General features: G+C 44.3%; 1 protein-coding gene across 1 annotated transcript in view; it reads right to left on the reverse strand.

The window, feature by feature from the left end:
• Map3k3 (mitogen-activated protein kinase kinase kinase 3) overlaps positions 1 to 9699 on the reverse strand; it is a 92645-nt gene extending 82946 nt beyond the window's left edge. The window contains exon 1 of the mRNA XM_038327927.2: positions 9376 to 9699. Within this exon, the coding sequence (XP_038183855.1) occupies positions 9376 to 9379 (4 nt within the window). The 5' untranslated portion in view covers positions 9380 to 9699. The remainder of the gene's footprint in view (positions 1 to 9375) is intronic.
• Positions 9700 to 19332: the final 9633 nt, after the last annotated feature.

The raw sequence follows: 19332 nt of genomic DNA on the forward strand, positions 1-19332 counted from the left end.
AGGCCATTGAGTTCCAGGGCAGCTAAAACTACACAGTGAAACCTTTATCTCAAGAAAAGGAGAAAATAAAAAAGAAAGAAAAGAAAAAAGAAAAAGAAAGTTTTAAAGACTACTTCAGTGCATCTATACTCTTGGAGTAAAAGCATAAACAAACTGGGAGTGGTGGCACATCTTTAATCCAAGCAATGGAAGACAGAGGAAGGTAGACATTTTGAGTTTGTGAGGCAAGTCAAGTCTCCATAAACAATCCCAGGCCAGTCACGACTACATAGTCTGTCTGAGACATAGACCCTGTCTCAAAACAAACAAATAAATAAATAAAATTTTTAAAAAAATAAACAAATACAATATTATTTTTAAAAGCAGATTGAAGAAACAGGCATGTTGACACACACGTATAATTTCACCACTCAAGATAGTACCTCAAGTATGAGGCCAGACTGGAATAGAGTGAGGCCCTGTCTCAAAAAAATAAATAAAAATAAAACACAAACATATACACCCCAAAAGGCCAAACCAGGTAAGATGGCATATGCCTCCAAATTCAGCCCTAGGGAAACTGAAGGAGGATCACAGCAAGTTCAAGGCCAGGTTGGCTTATATAGCAAGACCTGGACTTAAACAAACAAAGTAAGCTGGTATGGACAATATACAAACCAGTATACATAAATACAAATGTGTGAAAATATTTTTTGAAATGTGAGTAGCAAGAATTTATGTATAGATAATTTCACATAATCATTAACAGATTGCCGGGCGGTGGTGGCGCACGCCTTTAATCCCAGCACTCGGGAGGCAGAGGCAGGCGGATCTCTGTGAGTTCGAGGCCAGCCTAGTCTACAAGAGCTAGTTCCAGGACAGGCTCTAAAAAAGCTTCAGAGAAACCCTGTCTCGAAAAAAAAAAAATCATTAACAGATTAGATTCTTTCAGAAAAGCAAACTATTTCAGCTATGCCAGAAAGCTCACAAAGTGAGCTGAAGGAGAAAAAAATAAAGAAGAATTATCAAATAAGGGATAAAGATGGAAATAAATAAGAAAGAAGCCAGGTGGTAGGCCCCTCAAAAAGCCAAAAGACGTTGGACAGTGGTAGTGCACGTCTTGAATCCCAGCAAGTGGTTGGCAGAGGCAGGCGGATTTCTGTGAGTTTGAGGCCAGCCAGACATAGTGAGTGCCAGGCAGGCTCCAAAGCTATACAGAGAAACCCTGTCTCAAAAAACCAAAAACAAACAAACAAACAAATAAAAAAAGAAATGAGGGTTAATTGTTGTGGCATGCCTACAATCCTAGCACTAGAGACAGAAAGAAGCAGGAGTTCAAGGTAATCCTCAGCTATATGGCGAGTTCCAAGCCAGCTAAGAATAAATGAGAATTTGTGGTGATGGCTCACTGGATGAAGGCACTTGCTATTTGAGTTGGATTCTGGGACCCACATGGAGAAAGGTGAGAGCCATCTAAAAACCTCTACACACATGTACCATGGCGCATGTGCCCTGCCAATCCATAAAAATGCACACATAAGATATATAAATATATGTTAAAAGAAAGAAATCTAAGCCGGGCGGTGGTGGCGCACGCCTTTAATCCCAGCACTCGGGAGGCAGAGGCAGGCGGATCTCTGAGTTCGAGGCCAGCCTGGTCTACAAGAGCTAGTTCCAGGACAGGCTCTAGGAACTACAGGGAAACCCTGTCTCGAAAAACCAAAAAAAAAAAAAAAAAAAAAAAAGAAAGAAATCTAGGAAAGGTATAATGCATATTCACAGAAAACAAGGAATTTATGAAACAAGGACCAGAGATCAAGCTTTAAAATGGAAGTACTGGTTGGCAAGATGGCTCAGCAGGGAAAGGGGCTTTTCCATCAAGCCTTACAAACTAAGTTTAATTCCTGGAACCCACATAGTGGTGGGAAAGAAATGGCCTCCACACATACACTGTGGCACATGTGAACATGTACCTGATGCACACATAAGAAGGAAGGGAGGGGGAGGGGGGTAGAGGCGCCGAAGAAATCACAAGCAAGTAGGTATCTGCAATTTTCAGCACCTTGTGCTTTTTCTTCGCTTCTTTCTGACTTATGGTGTGGGGCAATATACCCCCCTTTCTGGCTCCAGTAGGAAGTTACTTTTCCACACTGAACTTCTATCTGAAAGACCTTTAAGGTACTTCCCTTTTATGAGTTCTCTTGGTTAACCCAGAAAAATTAGAGGAAGTACCATGTCTTGTAATAAACATTATCATCCTACAAGGTATCTATTTACTACCCCACACACTCTCTTTTCCGAATTTACAAATCCACAAAGTAATATTTTGTTGTTGGTGGTTTTTTGAGACAGAATCTCTCTAGGTAGCCCTGGTTGTCCTGGAGCTTGCTATGTATACCAGGCTGGTTTCAAACTCAGAGATCAGCCTGCCTTTCTCCCAAGCACTGGGATTAAAGGAGTGTACCACCACACCCAGTCTAAAGTAATATTTTAATCTTTGTTTTCACTTAACTAATGATGTTATTTCTTCATCTTGCCAAGGCTCTGTCTTAGCTCTGCCAGGTCATCTGATCAGACTGCTCAACTCAAGAGAGCCCGTGTTTCAGAGTCCCTGCGTCAGATTTTACTTTCTCTCCATGACAGTTCCATTTCATGTATGTCTACTGCCTCTACTCTGACCATATTAAGACAAAAACCATTTTACAGTTAGGCATGTACAAACACACCCAATCTTCAATTTACACACACAAAAAAATGCTTCTTCAAGAACCTGAGTGAAGACTGGTGAAATGGAGTCTGTAAAGAGGAAGTCATGGAAGCCTGATGCTCAGATCCACAGTGAAAGGAAAGAACTGACTTCCAAAAGTTGTGTTTTGACGTGCGCACACACACAGAAACACACACTCAAAAAAACTTTAAAGAGCATGGTCCAGTCAGGTATAAGTGATACACACCTATTGATCCCAGCACTCAGGAAATGGAGACAGAAGGATCAGGAGTTCATGGGCAAGTTTAGCATGGGTCAAATGAGACCTAGTTTCAAAAAATACACAGAAAATGGTTGAAGTCAAGAGTGGTGACTCACATCTGTAATCCCACCAACTAGGAGGTAGAGGCAGGTGGATCTCTGAGAATTTCAGGCCAGGTTGATTCACATAGCAAGTTCCAGACCAGCCAGAGCTACGGATTAAGGCCCTGTCTCAACCCCTCCTCAAAACTTTAAAGAAAATGTAATTTTTAGGGCTGGGGAGATGGCTTAATGGTTAAGAGCACTGGCTGCTCTTCCAGAGGTCCTGAGTTCAATTCCCAGCAAACCACATGGTGGCTCACAACCATCTGTAATGAGATCTAGCACCCTCTTCTGGCATGCAGGCATACATGGAGGTAGAATGTTGTATATATAATAAATAAATCTTTTTTTAAAAATGTAATTTTTATAAAGAACAGTATTGAGCCAAGAAGTGGTAGTGCATGCCTTTAATCCCAGCACTGGGGTGATCCGCCTCTGCAGGAGGACCGCTCTGAGTTTAAGGCCAGCCTGGTCTACAGAGTAAGTTCCAGGACAGTCAGGGATACACAGAGAAACCCTATTTTGAAAAACCAGTTAGATAGATAGATAGATAGATAGATAGATAGATAGATAGATAGATAGACAGACAGACAGACAGACAAACAAACAGATAAAAGCAGATCTGAAGTTTTGCTAAAGGTTAAATACTGATATTTATTGTTCTCTTACTAGGATATATAACAATCTACCAAAATTAACTAATGGATCTAAATTTTTAAATACACATTACAAAGTAAAGCACTACTTTCTCGTAAGACTCAATAGAATCACCATTTTACACCTTCATATGTGTATTCATTCAAAGGTCCTGTGCATGTTCCTGTGGAGGTCAAAGGTTGGTATCAGGTATCTTCCTGTACATCTCTCCACCACCTTTTGGGGACTGGAACTCATTGAACCTGGAACTCATCTATGTGGCTAGGTTGGCTGGCCAACAAGCCCCAAGAATCCTCTTGTAGGCCTCCCCAGGCACAAGCTACCATACCTGGCTTTTCAAATAGGCACTAGGGATTTGAACTCTGGTTCAAGCTTGCACAGCAAGTACAGGACAAACTAGCCGTCAGCTTCTCTTCGTTATATTTTAATACTTGATGGAACTAATTTAAAGAATGTTTATGTGTGAGTATGTGTGTTGGTGTGTCATAACTCTTTTTTATGTGTGTGTGTGTCATAACTCTTAAATTATAGAATTGGTCTCTTCTTGCGAACAATTATACTCTTTTGGCAGAGTACCTACACTCACTTATTGGTAGAGCATACCTAATCTAAAACTCCAAAATCTGAAACAGACTAGGGATACTAATCTAGTAAGGTCTAGGCAAGTATTCCCAAATACTTTCAAAGGTGGGGGGCTACTGGTGAGATGGCTAAGTGGCTAGGAATACTTGTTGCTATCGCAGAGGACCTGAGTTCAATTCCCAGTACCGACGTGTTGGTTAAAAACCATTTGTAATTCGCCAGGTGGTGGTGGTGCATGCCTTTAACCCCAGCACTTGGGGGGCAGAGGCAGGTGGATCTTTATGAGCTCGAGGCCAGCCTGATCTACAGAGTGAGTTCCAGAACAGTCAGGACTGTCCCACAGAGAAACCCTGTCTCAAAAAACCAGGAAAAAAAATCATCTGTAACTCTAGTTCCAGGGGTTCTGATACCTTCTTTTGACCACTGACAGCATCAATAATACACATGGTACACATGCTGACATGCGGACAAAACACAAGTAAAACAACTAAATCAAATAAAGTTTTAAACTATAAACCTGAAACATTTCTGATTCTCAGTATAAGTCAGATCTTAAGGGTCCCACACATGCTAGAGGGCACTCTACCACTAAGCTATATCCCTAGCCCTGATGCTAAGCACTTAAGATAAAGAATATTCTACCTAAATTTGTTTGCACATTTCTGCTTCACCTTACCTCCCTGTAACCTCTTGGAACAGAATAATGCAGGTCCAGGGCTTAATACTACACCTGAATATAAGATATACTTGTCAAATGGGCAAAACAAAACAAAACAAAAAAACAGAAAAACTTGCACTCTCTGTATTTCCCTAAGTTTAAATGCAAATTTACTTTTTACAAACATCTAAAATCTTGTTTCAAAATCCAAAACTACAGCCAAGGCTACAAAGAGAAATCCTGTTTCATAAGGAAAAAAAATCAAAACCAATATTATTTTTTTTTCGTTTTGATTTTGAAACCTGGTCTCAGTCCAATTACACTTCACATTTACTATTCAGTAAGGATGGCCTTGAACTCCTGATCCTCCCACCTCTACCTCCCAAGTGCTGAGAATGGAGGCACTATCATTAGGCCTACTACCAGTTATCATTCTTTATTTTCCTTTATTCATTTATCCTTAATTTTGTGTGCATGTTTGTGCATATGTATATGAGTGTGTGGGAATGTGCACCTGTTCACGTATATGTGAAAAGCAGAACAAGACTCCAGGCATCTTCTATCTTCCCCACCTTTCTGCCTTGAAATGGGGGTTTCTCACTGAACTGGAAGTACACCATTTAGGCTCAGCTGGCTAGCCAGGCAGGAAAGTCAAGATCTACCTGTTGGGGTTACAGCTTTAAAGCCATTCTTGACTTTTAATGTGGACACTAGGAATTCAAACTTGGGACTAAATGCTTGCAGAGCAAGTACTCCTATACACTAAAGCCATCTTTCCTGCCCCAACTCTCATTTTAAAAAATCTGGGCTAGAGAGACAGCTCAGTGGTTAAGAGCCCTAGCTGTTCTTCCAGGACAGAGGTGCAATTCCTAGCACTCACACGGCAGCTTACCACTGTCTGTTACCCCAGTTCCAGAGGCAGCCCCCTTCCTGACTCCATGGGCACCAGGCACACATGTGTGTGGGAAACACATTACACACTAAAAAACAACTTTAAAAATATATCAAAATCCTACTCATGAGTCTTGTATGGATGGATGGCCTCAGCTCCTGAGGGACTGGGGAGACTATTCAGTGGTTAAGAGCTCTTCCTGTTCTTGTAAAGAACCTGAGCTCAGCTTGTAGTACTCTTATCAGGCTGCTCATGACCTCCTGAAAACCCAGTTTCAGTGGCTCTAACACTCTCTTTTGAAATTCACATAAACACATACACATAAATAAAAATAAACCTTTAAAAAAAGAACAAAACCAAAATCTATTCATAGTATAGGTGCTAATTTATTAAACTGATTCAGGATTCTCTCAGAATAGTTGTTAATCTTGAGTCTACTCATGGGGGTTAGATTGTAACCAAATGAGACTGTTCTTAGGTGTTTCCAAATGCCTTGGAACTCTAGAAACACAGACCTAGTTCTGTAAATTGTAAGTATTACAACTCTAAATCAAGTGCTCAGCCCAAACCAACCATCTTTAATCCTGTATCCAGTTCCCTAGATTCCTGTAGTATTTCCAAATCCCATTTACCCTTTTTTTTTTTGTTTGTTTGTTTGAGACAGGGTTTCTCTGTGAAATAGTCCTGGTTATCCTAGAACTCACTCTGTAGACCAGGCTGGCCTTGAACTCACAGAGATCCACCTGCCTCTGCCTCCCGAGTGCTGGGATTAGAGGCTGCACCACCACTGTCCAGTCCATTTGCCCATTTTTAATACATTCCACTAAGCTTCAGATTACATTTAGAAAAAGAGCAAATAAACACTAGCAAATAACTCCCAGGAATTGGTAACCGTATTACTATAATATTTTGGAAGAAATTCTAGTATGTCCAAAAAATTAAAAAAAAGTTCACCTCAATTTCAATAGTCACATAGTATCAAAGCCAAAAAACCAGCCAAACAAACAGAAAAAGATTTCCTATTATTTATGAGGGTAAGTGTCGTTTCCAGTTTCCACTAGATGTTTGCTGGGGCTAACAGACAATATAAAATCTGACATGTTTTCATTAACAAGTCAAGTTGTCAAACAGGCTCCAGTCTGGAGCATAGAACAGCTCAGGAAAACATGACTATAAATCAAAGCACCTGTAGGGCAGAGATGCAAATTAGTTCTAGTCCTTTAGTCACTGACTTGGAGTTTAAGAGTAGTGAAAATAATAAAAACTCTCTTTCATTAAACGTTTGAGTTTATAAGGTTCTAGGTTCTGGGGAAGCAAAGGAAAAAGGATTACTACAAGTTCAAGGACAGCCTGGTCCACATAGCACATTCCAGGGTAGCTAGGACTACATAGGGTGACCCTGTCTCTGAACAAAAAACGAGAGAGAAAGAAAAGAAATTCAAGAGAGAGCACAGGGGCTGGGCAGTGGTGGCGCACGCCTTTAATGCCAGCACTTGGGAGGCAGAGGCAAGCAGAACTCTGTGAGTTTGAGGCCAGTCTGATCTACAGGAACTAGTTCCAAGAAAGCTAGTACTATTACACAGAGAAACCCTGTCTGGGGGAGGGGGCGCACAGGGATGCAGTTCAATGATAATGCACTTGCCTAGCATTAACAGGGCTAGGGTTTGGTGCCCAGCACTGGAAATAAAAAAAAAATACATGTAAAAAGTGGCACGGGGTCAAATGAGAAGATAGATACCAAGTTCCCTATTCTTCTTTCTTTGGGACTTTATCCACATAGTTTCCTTCCTCCCAGCATCACCTTTCCACATATTTAAACACTTACTGAAAACATTTCCAAATGTGAAAACAGGCTCTTACCTATTTTCATTTTAGATGATGAGATGTGACACACATTATCCAGGCATTCACACTGGTTTTGCAAACAAAGAGTTACGTGTGACGTCTGTACATAAAGCTTAAGGCTCGCCCACAAGACAAGAGGGAAAACTTACTAGACTATCACAATATAAATCCATAATTCAAAGATTTTGCTTCAGTACTGTAGCAGAAGATAAATGTTTGATGCCTGGGAGACAAAAAGAATCCTCTGCCCCATTTATAATAAACACTCCATACTTATTGGAATATATGTATTATAAGTATTTATCTATTTGTGAAGCCTTACTGGGTTCCTTTTGTGTCTAATTCTCAGATGAGACCTCTGTAGGGGGAAAAAAAAAAAACCCTGAACAGGAAGGGAACAGAAAATCCAGCAAATGAACAAACCTTTCTCATACTGTATGAGGGGCACACTGGGGGAAAAAACAATTCATTTAAAATCAGAGTAAAGAGGCCGACCAAAACTGAGTCAATGTGCCACTGCACCCACTTAACCGCCTACAAAAATGACTTGACCTTCCTAGAGGGCAAAGCAAACACTAGCATTCCATTTTCATTTGGGCCACTTCATAGAAGCACTGAAAACTTCTGTAAAGGAGACTTTCTCTAAATTTTACCCTTCTTATTTAGGACAATACTAAATATTTTGCAAAACCTGACTGGGACCAGACACAAGAGCATCGCAATACCTGCCCCAACTGGAGAAGCAAAGCATATTTAAAATGTCACATGCTCCTTAGATGAGTCCAAGTCTTTTCGTAAAGTACCAAAATTGCGCAAAATGTAATTCAGTTCAAATATTATATGGAAGACATTAAAAGCTTTTCTTAGATTACATCTTCACAGCAGAACTGCAAGTAGTGACAAAAAGGAAATGATTTCATAGTCATTCTTTTGTGTAGCGAATGCCTCTTTCAAAAGTTACATAGTTTCAGGGATAGCCCAGAATAAAAATAATAGCCATCGGATTTTTCCAAAAGTAGGGTTTGAGCTATAACCCACAGCACCCATCATTCTTAACTTCCCGTAATCTGCGAGGAACACAGATCGCATTTCCCAAGCCCGTTTTTGCTAACAGGGTTCCGCGTCGAATCGCCTCGCAGTCCCGCATACCCTCCCCCACCCCCCTGCGCAGGGGAGCGCACGGAGCTCGAGAGCAAAGCCCCGGGAACTCACAGGCCAGCCTGTGTGAGCAAAGGGAAGGAAATGACACAGGCAGGAAAAAAAAAAAAAGCAAATCAAGGAAAAGACACAACAGCAGCTGGGCCTGCACCAGGCTCCAGCCCCGGCCCCACACTGAGCTCCGGCTCCCCCACCCTCAAGCTCGCGGGTCAGCTCGCTGGGGACCGGAGTGGGCGGCCCCGCCGAGCACGGGCCTCGGTCCCGCAGACCCCTCCCCGGGATGCGCCGGCCGCGTGCCCAGAGAGAGCTGCCCAGTGGGTCCGGCCGGCAGGGCACCCCCGGAGGATCCTAGCAGCCAGACCCGCCGCCCGGGTAACGGCGCCGCGAACGGGCGAGCCGTCCTCGGTTCCCAGCCCCGGGCCCGGCAGGCTGTCCATGCCTGTCAGGCGGCGGCCCAGGGTCCTCCTCCCCTCTGCCCGGGGCGGGGCGTCGCGAAGCAGCGCGGGTCCAGGCCGGGGCGGTGGCGGTACTCACCCATGGTGGCGATGGCGGCGGCGGCGGCGGCTACAGTCCCGAAGTGTCACCTCCGCAGCCTGGGCTGCATGCCGGGGGAGCAGGCGGCGGGGACGGCAGCGGGCCTGGCTCCGCTCGGGGGCCGCGAGCTGCGCTGGCTGCGCTCGGGGCCCCCGCCGCCTCCCCAGGCTCCGGCTCCGGCCGCGGCCGGGCGCTGTGGCATGAGCAGGGTGGCCCGCTACATCCCCGGAGCTCCCCGGCTCGGCCCAGCCCGGCCTCGGCGGCGCCTCTCGGCCCGCCCGCCAGCCAGTCCCGAAGTCCAGAAGTCGCTCCGTCCGGCCACTGTTCTCCACCTCAGGAACGCTCCGAAAAACAAACCGCTGGGCGCGCAGCTAGCTTCGCCGTCCGTCACTCATGCCAACGCCCACCAATCCCAGGCAGCCGCTGAGCCTTGGCCCCGCCCCCACTCACGCTACCAGGAGGGAGTCGGATCCTCCCGCCCACCTCCCGCTCTCTCCCAACACCCTCACTCTCAGCCGCCAGCTAATCACGACGAACCAATCCCGCCTACCCTCACAGGATGCCAATGGGCGAAGTCAAGGCGATTTCCGAGGGCGGTCTAGTCCCTGCCAATCACCGAGAGACAGCGCCCGTCCTCTCGCTCCTAGCCAATCACGGAGAGAGCGCTGAGCCCCGCCCCGGTGCATCGCGAGCTGGCGCCCTCGGCCTCTCTTGCCCAAGGTATGGGCTGCTCCAATCACAGCTCCGGCCTGAGGCTCCGCCCACAACCCCACCTCTACTCAGTCGCGGGACTCTGGGCGAGCGCGCGGGCTGGCGCCGTTCCCCTCGGCGCCTGCTCTGCTCCTGGGTTTCATGGAGGCGTTTTCTGTAGCTGCAGAGTCCCTCGGAAAACCGGAACCTTCGGCCCTCCGATTGTCGGTTTCTCGCGACCTCGCCGTCCTGACGTGTTCAGCCCCTGCTGGTGCGAAGCGTCTGGCGTGGGATGGGCGGGGAAGGTTTGGCTCGGTGCTTCCATGCTTGAGCCCACTGCGCTCCACGGTCCCTCTGGGCAGCCCACGGCTCCAGATTCCGCTGTTGCGAGCAGGATGACGGTCTCGCTACTTCTCTCATTGCCCTGGGTCTCAGACTTCCGAGGCTACACCCATGGATCCTGATTCCTCCATCCCCAAAGGCAAGAGAAGTGCTGGAATGTGGATCCCCACATTCTGAGTTCTGCTAGAGTTGCTTTTGGACAACAGTTTTGCTCTTAGAATTATAAAAGCGAGACACGTTTTAAAAAGAAAACTGCTGGAAAAATAGAAAGAAACTCTACCCTAGAGATAGTTTTATCTATTTCTACCTAGATATATAACGTTTGACAAAAAAAAAAAAAATAACTCCATATTGTTTTGTGATGTGCTTACACTTTTATAAGTGTTTCCTGTGCCACTAAATATTCTCTCAAAACAATTGTACTGGCTGTGTGATATTTCAAAGGAACATTGTGATTAATTTTCCAGCTCCCATTGCTTCAACAATTTATACACCAAGTTTTTGGATTCCAACTCTACGGAATTATTGTGGGTTTCTTTTCTCTGGACACTGTTCTAGTGACATAGTTCAGATTACAGAATAGTCTTCAGATGCCATTTTCATCTGCCATCTAGAAACCCTTACCTTAGGTGGTGGCTTTGCCTGGAGTGTCAAATCTAGTGTTTTGGACAATCCTCTTTTTCTTCTTCATTCCTACCCACCCCCATATTTCTCTTCTCTCTCTCTCTCTCTCTCTCTCTCTCTCTCTCTCTCTCTCTCTCTCTCCCTCCCTCCCTCCTTCCCCCCTCCTACTCTCCCTCCCTCCCCTCCCCCCTCCCTCCCCCCCCCCCTCTCTTTTTGAGACAGGGTTTCTCTGTAGCTTTGGAGCCTGTCCTGGAACTCACTTTGTAGACCAGGTTGGCCTTGAACTCAGAGATTCACCTGACTCTGCCTCCCGAGTGCCAGGATTAAAGGCATGCACCACCACTGCCCAGCTCCATCAAAATCTCTTACTTAAAGTGTGTTCACACCAGAGTGATCTTTCCATCAGACACATGATCCTAGCAAACCCTACTTACACACTTATCCCATAAGTTTTAAGATGAATCAAATGGGGCTGGAGAGATGGCTCAGTAGTAAGTGCTGGCTGCTCTTCCAGAGAACCCAGGTTCAGTTCCCAGCACCCACACTGGCCAGCTCATAACTGCCTGTAAATCTGGCTCCAGGGTATGGAACCTCATCTAAACTCCACAGGCACCACACATGCATGTCATACATATGCGTGCATTCACGCACACACATATACTAATAAATAATTCCTCAAATAAATCTCAACTTTTCAATCCATCCCCCGCCCCTCCCCACATAGTCCTGTGTGTACTATGTTCTTCTGTATTGGATGTTCTCCATTTCTGCTCCCACTCGCATTCCTTCAAGGGAGAATTAAGTCCTCGGTTCTCCATCACTCTTTGAGGAAGCCTCCCCTGCCTCTCAAATGGGGCTAAGGCCCTTTGATGTGTTCTCAGGGCACCTGGGACTTTGTTCATCCAAGCACTTATTCTGCTCTAATGTAACTGCAATTTGAAAAATAAGCAGAGAAACAGGAGCTGTCAGGTGGGGGGAGCCAGAGTCCAGTGGTAAAGGTTCATTCACCTAGCATGTGAAAGACCCTGGGTTTGCTCCCCTAGCACTTGGGGGGGGGGCTACAAGAGAACAAGAAAGCAGCTGTCATTCAATTGGCATGCGAACCATCTTTAATAGTATATTCATAATACCTGCTGGGTGTAATACGGCACATGTGCCTGTTGTCCTAGCACTCAGCAGGCAAAGGCAGGAAGATTGCCTCACGATGAAGGCCCCTAGTTTACACAGCAAGGTTCATTCCTCAGGACCACATAACAGAGCATGACCCTGTCTCAAAACAACAAAGTGTGTGAGTGTGTGTGTGTTGAATGTCAAATGGGGACACTCGTAATTGAATGCAATTTACGCAGTTATGCTTATTCATGTATTTTATCTTCTCTCTGGGGGTTGCTCTCTCCCCTCTCTTCATTACTACTGTGTGGAGCCTCCGAGCTGGGCCACGCCTTTCAAAGGCTATTTCCCAGTTTTAGACTGGCTGGCCTCTGGGCATCTGAGTCACACTCACTCCTAGTGCCAGGGCCTGAGAAAGTGCAGCCCAATTACATATTAGCTGCACACTTTCATTCTTTTCTTTCAAGAATACAATGACAATGGGACACGGAACAATAAGAACGATAAATGAATTGTCTTAGGGGAGAGATCAATGGATTTGATTTACAAAAGAAAAATACCAGTAAACCTATATCACCTGATTTATGAAAATTTTTTAAATTCAGAGATAGAGCAGTGTACATTTTAGATTACCTGTTGAAACAGTTTACATGTCATCAAGGAACAATATGCATACCTTATAGAAGATTCTTTCAACTATTCTTTCTTTTTTTAAAATATATTTATTTATTTATTATGTATACAATATTCTGTCTGTGTGTATGCCTGAAGGCCAGAAGAGGGCACCAGACCCCATTACAGATGGTCGTGAGCCACCATGTGGTTGCTGGGAATTGAACTCAGGACCTTTGGAAGAGCAGGCAATGCTCTTAACCTCTGAGCCATCTCTCCAGCCCTCAACTATTATTTCTTAAAAATTATTGGTATTTTCTTCTAAATAAAATCCCAACACTTGGGAGGCAGAGGCAGGTGGATCTTTGTGAGTTCGAGGCCATCCTGGTCTACAGAATGAGTTCCAGGACAGGCTCCAAAGCTACAGAAAAACCCTGTCTCAAAAAACCAAAAAAGAAAAAAAAAAGAGTACTCATTTTAAAACCACACTGGTAAAAACTTATCCCAAACAGTACTTTGTAAGTAAGAAAAAATAAAGAAAATTCATTGTAGCTCTTTTCTAAGTAGATACCCAAATGGCCACTGATGGGGAGAATGGCTAAACAAATTATGATATAGTAATATAATAAAATAATATATGCACACAAACAAGAATAAAAAGCCTTCCTCTAGGGGCTGGAGAGATGGCTCAACGGTTAAGAGCATTGCCTGCTCTTCCTAAAGGTCCTGATTCAATTCCCAGCAACCACATGGTGGCTCACAACCATCTGTAATGAGGTCTGATGCCCTCTTCTGGCCTGCAGGCATCTACATAGACAGAATATTGTATACATAATAAATAAATATTTTTTTAAAAAAAGCCTTCCTCTACAAATACCAAAGAGATCCTAGATACCCTATAATGTGTATGGTGGTGTTGAAGCCAGATTACAATGTATAAATGGTGACTGTATTTTTGAAAGATTTATTTTCATTATTTTTAATTATTGTATGTATGTGGGAGTGAAGGAAATACGCACGAGTTCAGGAGCCTGAGGAAGCCTGAGGGGTGTTTTACCTTGTGTGTGTATGTGTATGGGGGAGCAGTTTGTGTATACGTATGCATGTGTGTAGAGATTAGAGGATGACCTGGGTTCCACCTTGATTGAGGCAGGACCTCTTTGTTGCTTACTGCTGAGCACTCCAAGCAGGCTGGCCACAAGCATCTAGTGATTCTCCTGCCTCTCTCTCCTATCTCCCCATAGGAGCACCGTAATTACAGATGTGGGTGCTGCCACTTAGGGTTTCGCCTGGGTTCTGGAGATTCAAACTCAGGTCTGCGAATTTGCATTTCACCTACTGGGCCATCTCTCCTGCACTGAATGCTCATGGTTGCCAAGCAATATTTAAGTATTTACGTGTTAAGCATCCCTATAAGTTAGGTATTACTAACACGCCCACTTCACAGGGGAAGAGTCATGTAGAAAAAGGTTAAGTTTTTGTTCAAGACTAGCAGAGCCAGAATTTGTTCCCTAACCCATGCCGACCTCAAGTTCAGGCAATCCTCCTGCCTCAGTCTTCCCAGTGCTCAGATTGTAGGCATATACTACCATTTGCAGTTACTAACTTAAAAAAAAGTAGGGGGATAGAGAGATATTTTCACAGTTAAAGAGTATTTGTTGGGGCGGATCTCTGTGAGTTCGAGACCAGCCTGGTCTACAAGAGCTAGTTCCAGGATAGGCTTCAAAGCTACAGAGAAACCCTGTCTCGAAAAACCAAAAAAAAAAAAAGAGTATTTGTTGGGCTGGAGAGATGGCTCAGAGGTTAAGAGCATTGCCTGCTCTTCCAAAGGTCCTGAGTTCAGTTCCCAGCAACCACATGGTGGCTCACAACCATCTGTAATGAGGTCTGATGCCCTCTTCTGGCCTGCAGGCATACACACAGAATAATGTTTGCATAATAAATAAATATTTAAATTTTTTTTTTAAAAAAAGAGTATTTGTTGCTCTTGTAAAGGACTACAGTTTGGTTCCCAGCACCCACACTGGCATGGCTCACAACTGCCTGTAACTCCTTCTGGTCTCCATGGACACCCACATACACTGTACAGATGCACACGCATGCTTACACACAGTAAAATAAAATTTTGAAATAAATAAAAATAACCCTTTTGTAATAAGCAAAGATACAAGGAAGAAAAAAGGTAAGGGTGCCACCCTATTCAGTGGCTGAACACAGGATGAGGTTGAAACTCGTCCGGCAGTTAGCACGGCATTCGCCTCTGCCAGACCCACCGACTCCACAGAACATCTCCAGAGAAGTCCATAATAATTCAAACAAACACCCAGGAGTCAGAGACTTGGAGTTGAAGCTTTATTGTCTTCTTTGCTATAAAATTCAAGGGAAAAAAAACACAACTGGGGCAGGGGAGAAAGACCAGTCAGTGAAGTGCTTGCCCTGCAAGTGCCAGAACCTGAGTGTGATCACCAGAGCCCATGCAAAGGGAAGGCTGACAGGAGGACCCCGGGAGCTGCTCACCAGCCAGTCCCACGTAACTGTTCAACTCCAGGCAGACGAGAGGTCCTGCCCCAGAGGTGGATGGTGTTCCTGAGGATGACAGAGAAAGCTGCCCTTTGGCTGGTGCACACACGCATGTGCGGAGTTTAAAAATAGTAACTCAGCAGTGCTGGAGAATCTCCGTAGTTGATTAGGACCAGAGCCTTCACTATTCCTTTGACACACCAGGACCTCTTGCAGAAGGGCAGCAGTTATACACAAGAACACTGCTTCTTTCCCTGCCTAATGCTAAGATTATAGGTGTGCTCTACCATGCCCCATTTACATGGTGCTAGGGATCACGTCTGGGGCTTTGTGCACGCTAAGCAAATACTCTGTCATCTGAACTACATCCACAGCCCCACAGCAGCACTTCCTGTAAGAGTCTATATAAGCTAGCCTTGCTAGCACAGGCCTATAATTCTAGCCACCCAGTAGGCTAAGATAACAGGATCACAAGTTCAAGACCAGTGTGGGCAACTTAGTGATATGGGGCTGGAGATAAAGCTTGGTGGTCTCTACAGACTTTGCTTAGGAAAGCCTTAGGCTCAGTCCCAACACACACACACACACACACACACACACACAAGTCAAAGTGGGCTGTAGACAAAGCCTGTCACAAGGACACTTGAATATAACCCTAGTGTGGCTTCAAAGCAGTGAATAACTTTGTATTACTAAGATAATGATCAAAGATAAGATGTCAGTCATCCCAGCCCGTTTTTCAGACGTAAAGGTACGCCAGAGCCAGGTGTGGTGGCTCACATCTGTCATCAGCACTCAGAGCCAGAGGCAGGAAGTTCAAGTCCCGAATGTTCTGCATAACCTAGGGCTTTACAATGAGACCCTGTTTTTGTTTAAAGAACAAAACCAAAAACCGTTATGCTCAGACTTCCAGATGTTGTCTGTCTCCTAGTTGGGCTATAATCTGAGTACGATTTTAGTTTTTGGCTTTTGGTTTTGTTTTCTAACCTCAAATATCAAATCCTCCTGAATAGTCTCCCTAGTGTTGATCTTTAGAGAAGGCTGGCCTCCAACTCACTAGGGAGGTGCCAGGTGGTGGCGGTGTATGCCTTTACTCCCAGCACTTGGGAGGCAGAGGCAGGTAGAACTCTGACATAGTATTGTTAAATAAATATTTCAAAATTTCAGTTGCACTGTATCTAGTACTTATGCTTCCTTTTTTAGTGCCAGAGACTGAACTCGGAGACCTCACACATGCTAAGCACATGTTCTACAACTGAGATACTCCCCAGATATGTAACTTTGAATCTTTATATAATATTATATTGTAAACATTTTATGATATAAAATATTTTGTTTGTTGGTTTTGTTGAGGCAAAGTCTCTCTATGTAGCTCAGCTGGCCTGGAACTCCATATGTAGACCAAGTAGCTTTAAATCCTCAGCAATCCTCCCACCTCTGCCTTCCAAGGGCTGGGGTTTCAGGTGTGGGTCCCCATAGCCAGCTGATATAGGGTATTTTCAGAAAGACAACTTTTTATAGTGACTGTTGGGGCTTTTCCATGCAATATCAAGAGCCATACTTATGCCTGCCCACGCCCGAACTTTTATTATTACTCTGAGATTCCTGGCAACACCCTCATGATAACCACGTGAAATTTCAATGACAATATACCATGGAAAACTCTGAGCTTTCTTGCTTGAAACACAGATACCCTTGTTACAAAATTCACTTTTATACTGATGAAAATCAGACTATTTATCATAAATCTTTCTCTTCTTAAATGCCTTTACTATGTGTCCCCCAATCCTGGTGACTTCTTGTGCTTAGTTACAGTGTATGGCTATAACTATCTTTATTTATATTTCATGGTCTCAACTAGATCCAGAAACAGCGGGAAAGGTTCAAGTCTGTCCGGTTCTGCTTTTCCTTGTTAACTGCAGGAGCGCAAAGGGCACCACTAGGGGTCAGTGCAGGCACCTCACCAGACAGAACAGCAGGCAGGGCCTGGGGTAAGAAAACTGGTTCCACAACAATCCAGATTAACAAACCAACCCTTCAAGACTGGATGAGGCCTGTTCCTAACAGTAGCCAAGTTCCCTTTAAGAACAAGTGTTCCGGGCTGGAGAGATGGCTCAGTGGTTAAGAGCATTGCCTGCTCTTCCAAAGGTCCTGAGTTCAATTCCCGGCAACCACGTGGTGGCTCACAACCATCTGTAAAGAGGTCTGGTGCCCTCTTCTGGCCTGCAGACATGCACACAAACAGAATATTGTATACATAATAAATAAATAAATATAAAAAAAAAAAAAAAGAACAAGTGTTCCTCATACAGATTTCTCAACTGAGAAATAATCACATTCCTTCAGTTTAATTTATATTCAACATTTCTTTTTTTTTTTTTTTTTTTTGGTTTTTCAAGACAGGGTTTCTCTGTAACTTTGGAGCCTGTCCTGAAACTAGCTCTTGTAGACCAGGCTGGCCTTGAACTCACAGAGATCCGCCTGCCTCTGCATCCCAAGTGCTGGGAATATTGGCGTGCACCACCACTGCCCAGCTTTTATATTCAACATTTCTAAATCAGGGCTATTTTATACACAAGCACTATCAACATAAGATGCCATATTAGACCTGTTCTTGTTGTTTGGTATGAGATAACTTGAGGGCTTTGTTTTTTTATGATATTTATTTTCATTTTTTATTATTTATGTGTGTGTATGTCTATGTGAGTGTATGCCATGTAAATGTGAGTGCCCTAGTTCAGAAAAAAAAAAAAAAGTGAGAGCCATCTCTTCAGCCCTAGGTGTGAGATAACTTATACATAAAGTAACTCTTTTTTTTAAAATCTTTTTTGTGCATGTATGTGTGCACATGGCTGTATATGATATGTCAGTATGCTTGTGTGTATGTGTGAGCACACGAGCATGGCACGTGTGTGGAGAGGGTGTCAGTGTTCAGCTTCCACCTTGTTTGAGAGAGGGTCTCTTCTTTGCTGGCTCACGAGCTTCAGGGGATTCTCCTGCCTTAGCCCCCACCTTCCCATAGGAACACTGGGATTACACACACACTGTTGTTCTATGTAGGCTTCACATGACTTCTGGGGATTTGAACTCCGGTCCTCACATTTACGTGGCAAACACTTTATTTACTAAGCCTCCCCTCCCCCGCAAGCCCTTGTTCTAGTTTATTGGTTTGTTGTAAAATCAAATAACATATCTTATCAATTATAAAGCAGTTTATCAACATCAAGTTATCCCATTCTGAGGATGTCCTAATTCAGATACTTAGGTGATTTGTCCCCAGCAAAACTAAAAAATCCTGGTTAGTACTATGTCTTTGATATGAGGCATAAGGGCATGCGCTTTGGTGTGATCTGGGGCTGTTCTGGCTTTGTTGTTTTCCCTCCCTGGCTTTCCAGCTGTTCTTTCCCAGAAGCTAAAGTATCTTCACAGCCTGAGTCTTCTCCACAGTCATTTACCTACGGCTCCTTCAGAAAAAGTCACTTGAGCTCAGAACTGACTTGAACAACTTATAAGTTGGTAGATGACCTGGATTCCAAAGCCATTCCAGACTCACTATGCTTAATGTGCTGCAGCACAGGCCGTCGACACTGCTAGCCCTTCCAAACCCTGAAGTGACTGAAGAGCCAAAGGCACAAACGGCCAGGCTCCGGCTCAGCCATCACTCTTCCTTGTCCCTGTTTCCCTCTGTTATTGGTGCTCCTATTGCCTAGCACCACTGGAAAGAGCTAAAAATGGCCTTCTGAGGCCTTCAAGCTTTCAAACCTAGGTTAGTACAAGCCTTTCGGGAGAACAACCCCATCTGCTGATAGCTTCACTGTTATCAATATCAGAACACACAGGGGTCGGTCAAAGTAGGTCCTGAGGAGGCCCCTTCCCTGACACCTGACTTCCTATGGCACTAAAGCCATAATCAGACAGAAAAGGGAACAGAAACCACATGAAGAAAAAAAGATGAACATAGTCCACACTACCCTGGGACAGCTCCATGGGTACAGTCTCATGTCCTTCAAGGTTCTACATCTTAGAGTAAGATCTAAGCATCACTTGAACAGCCTGATA

Source organism: Arvicola amphibius, chromosome 4 (assembly GCF_903992535.2).
Source record: "Arvicola amphibius chromosome 4, mArvAmp1.2, whole genome shotgun sequence".
NCBI lineage: Eukaryota > Metazoa > Chordata > Mammalia > Rodentia > Cricetidae > Arvicola > Arvicola amphibius.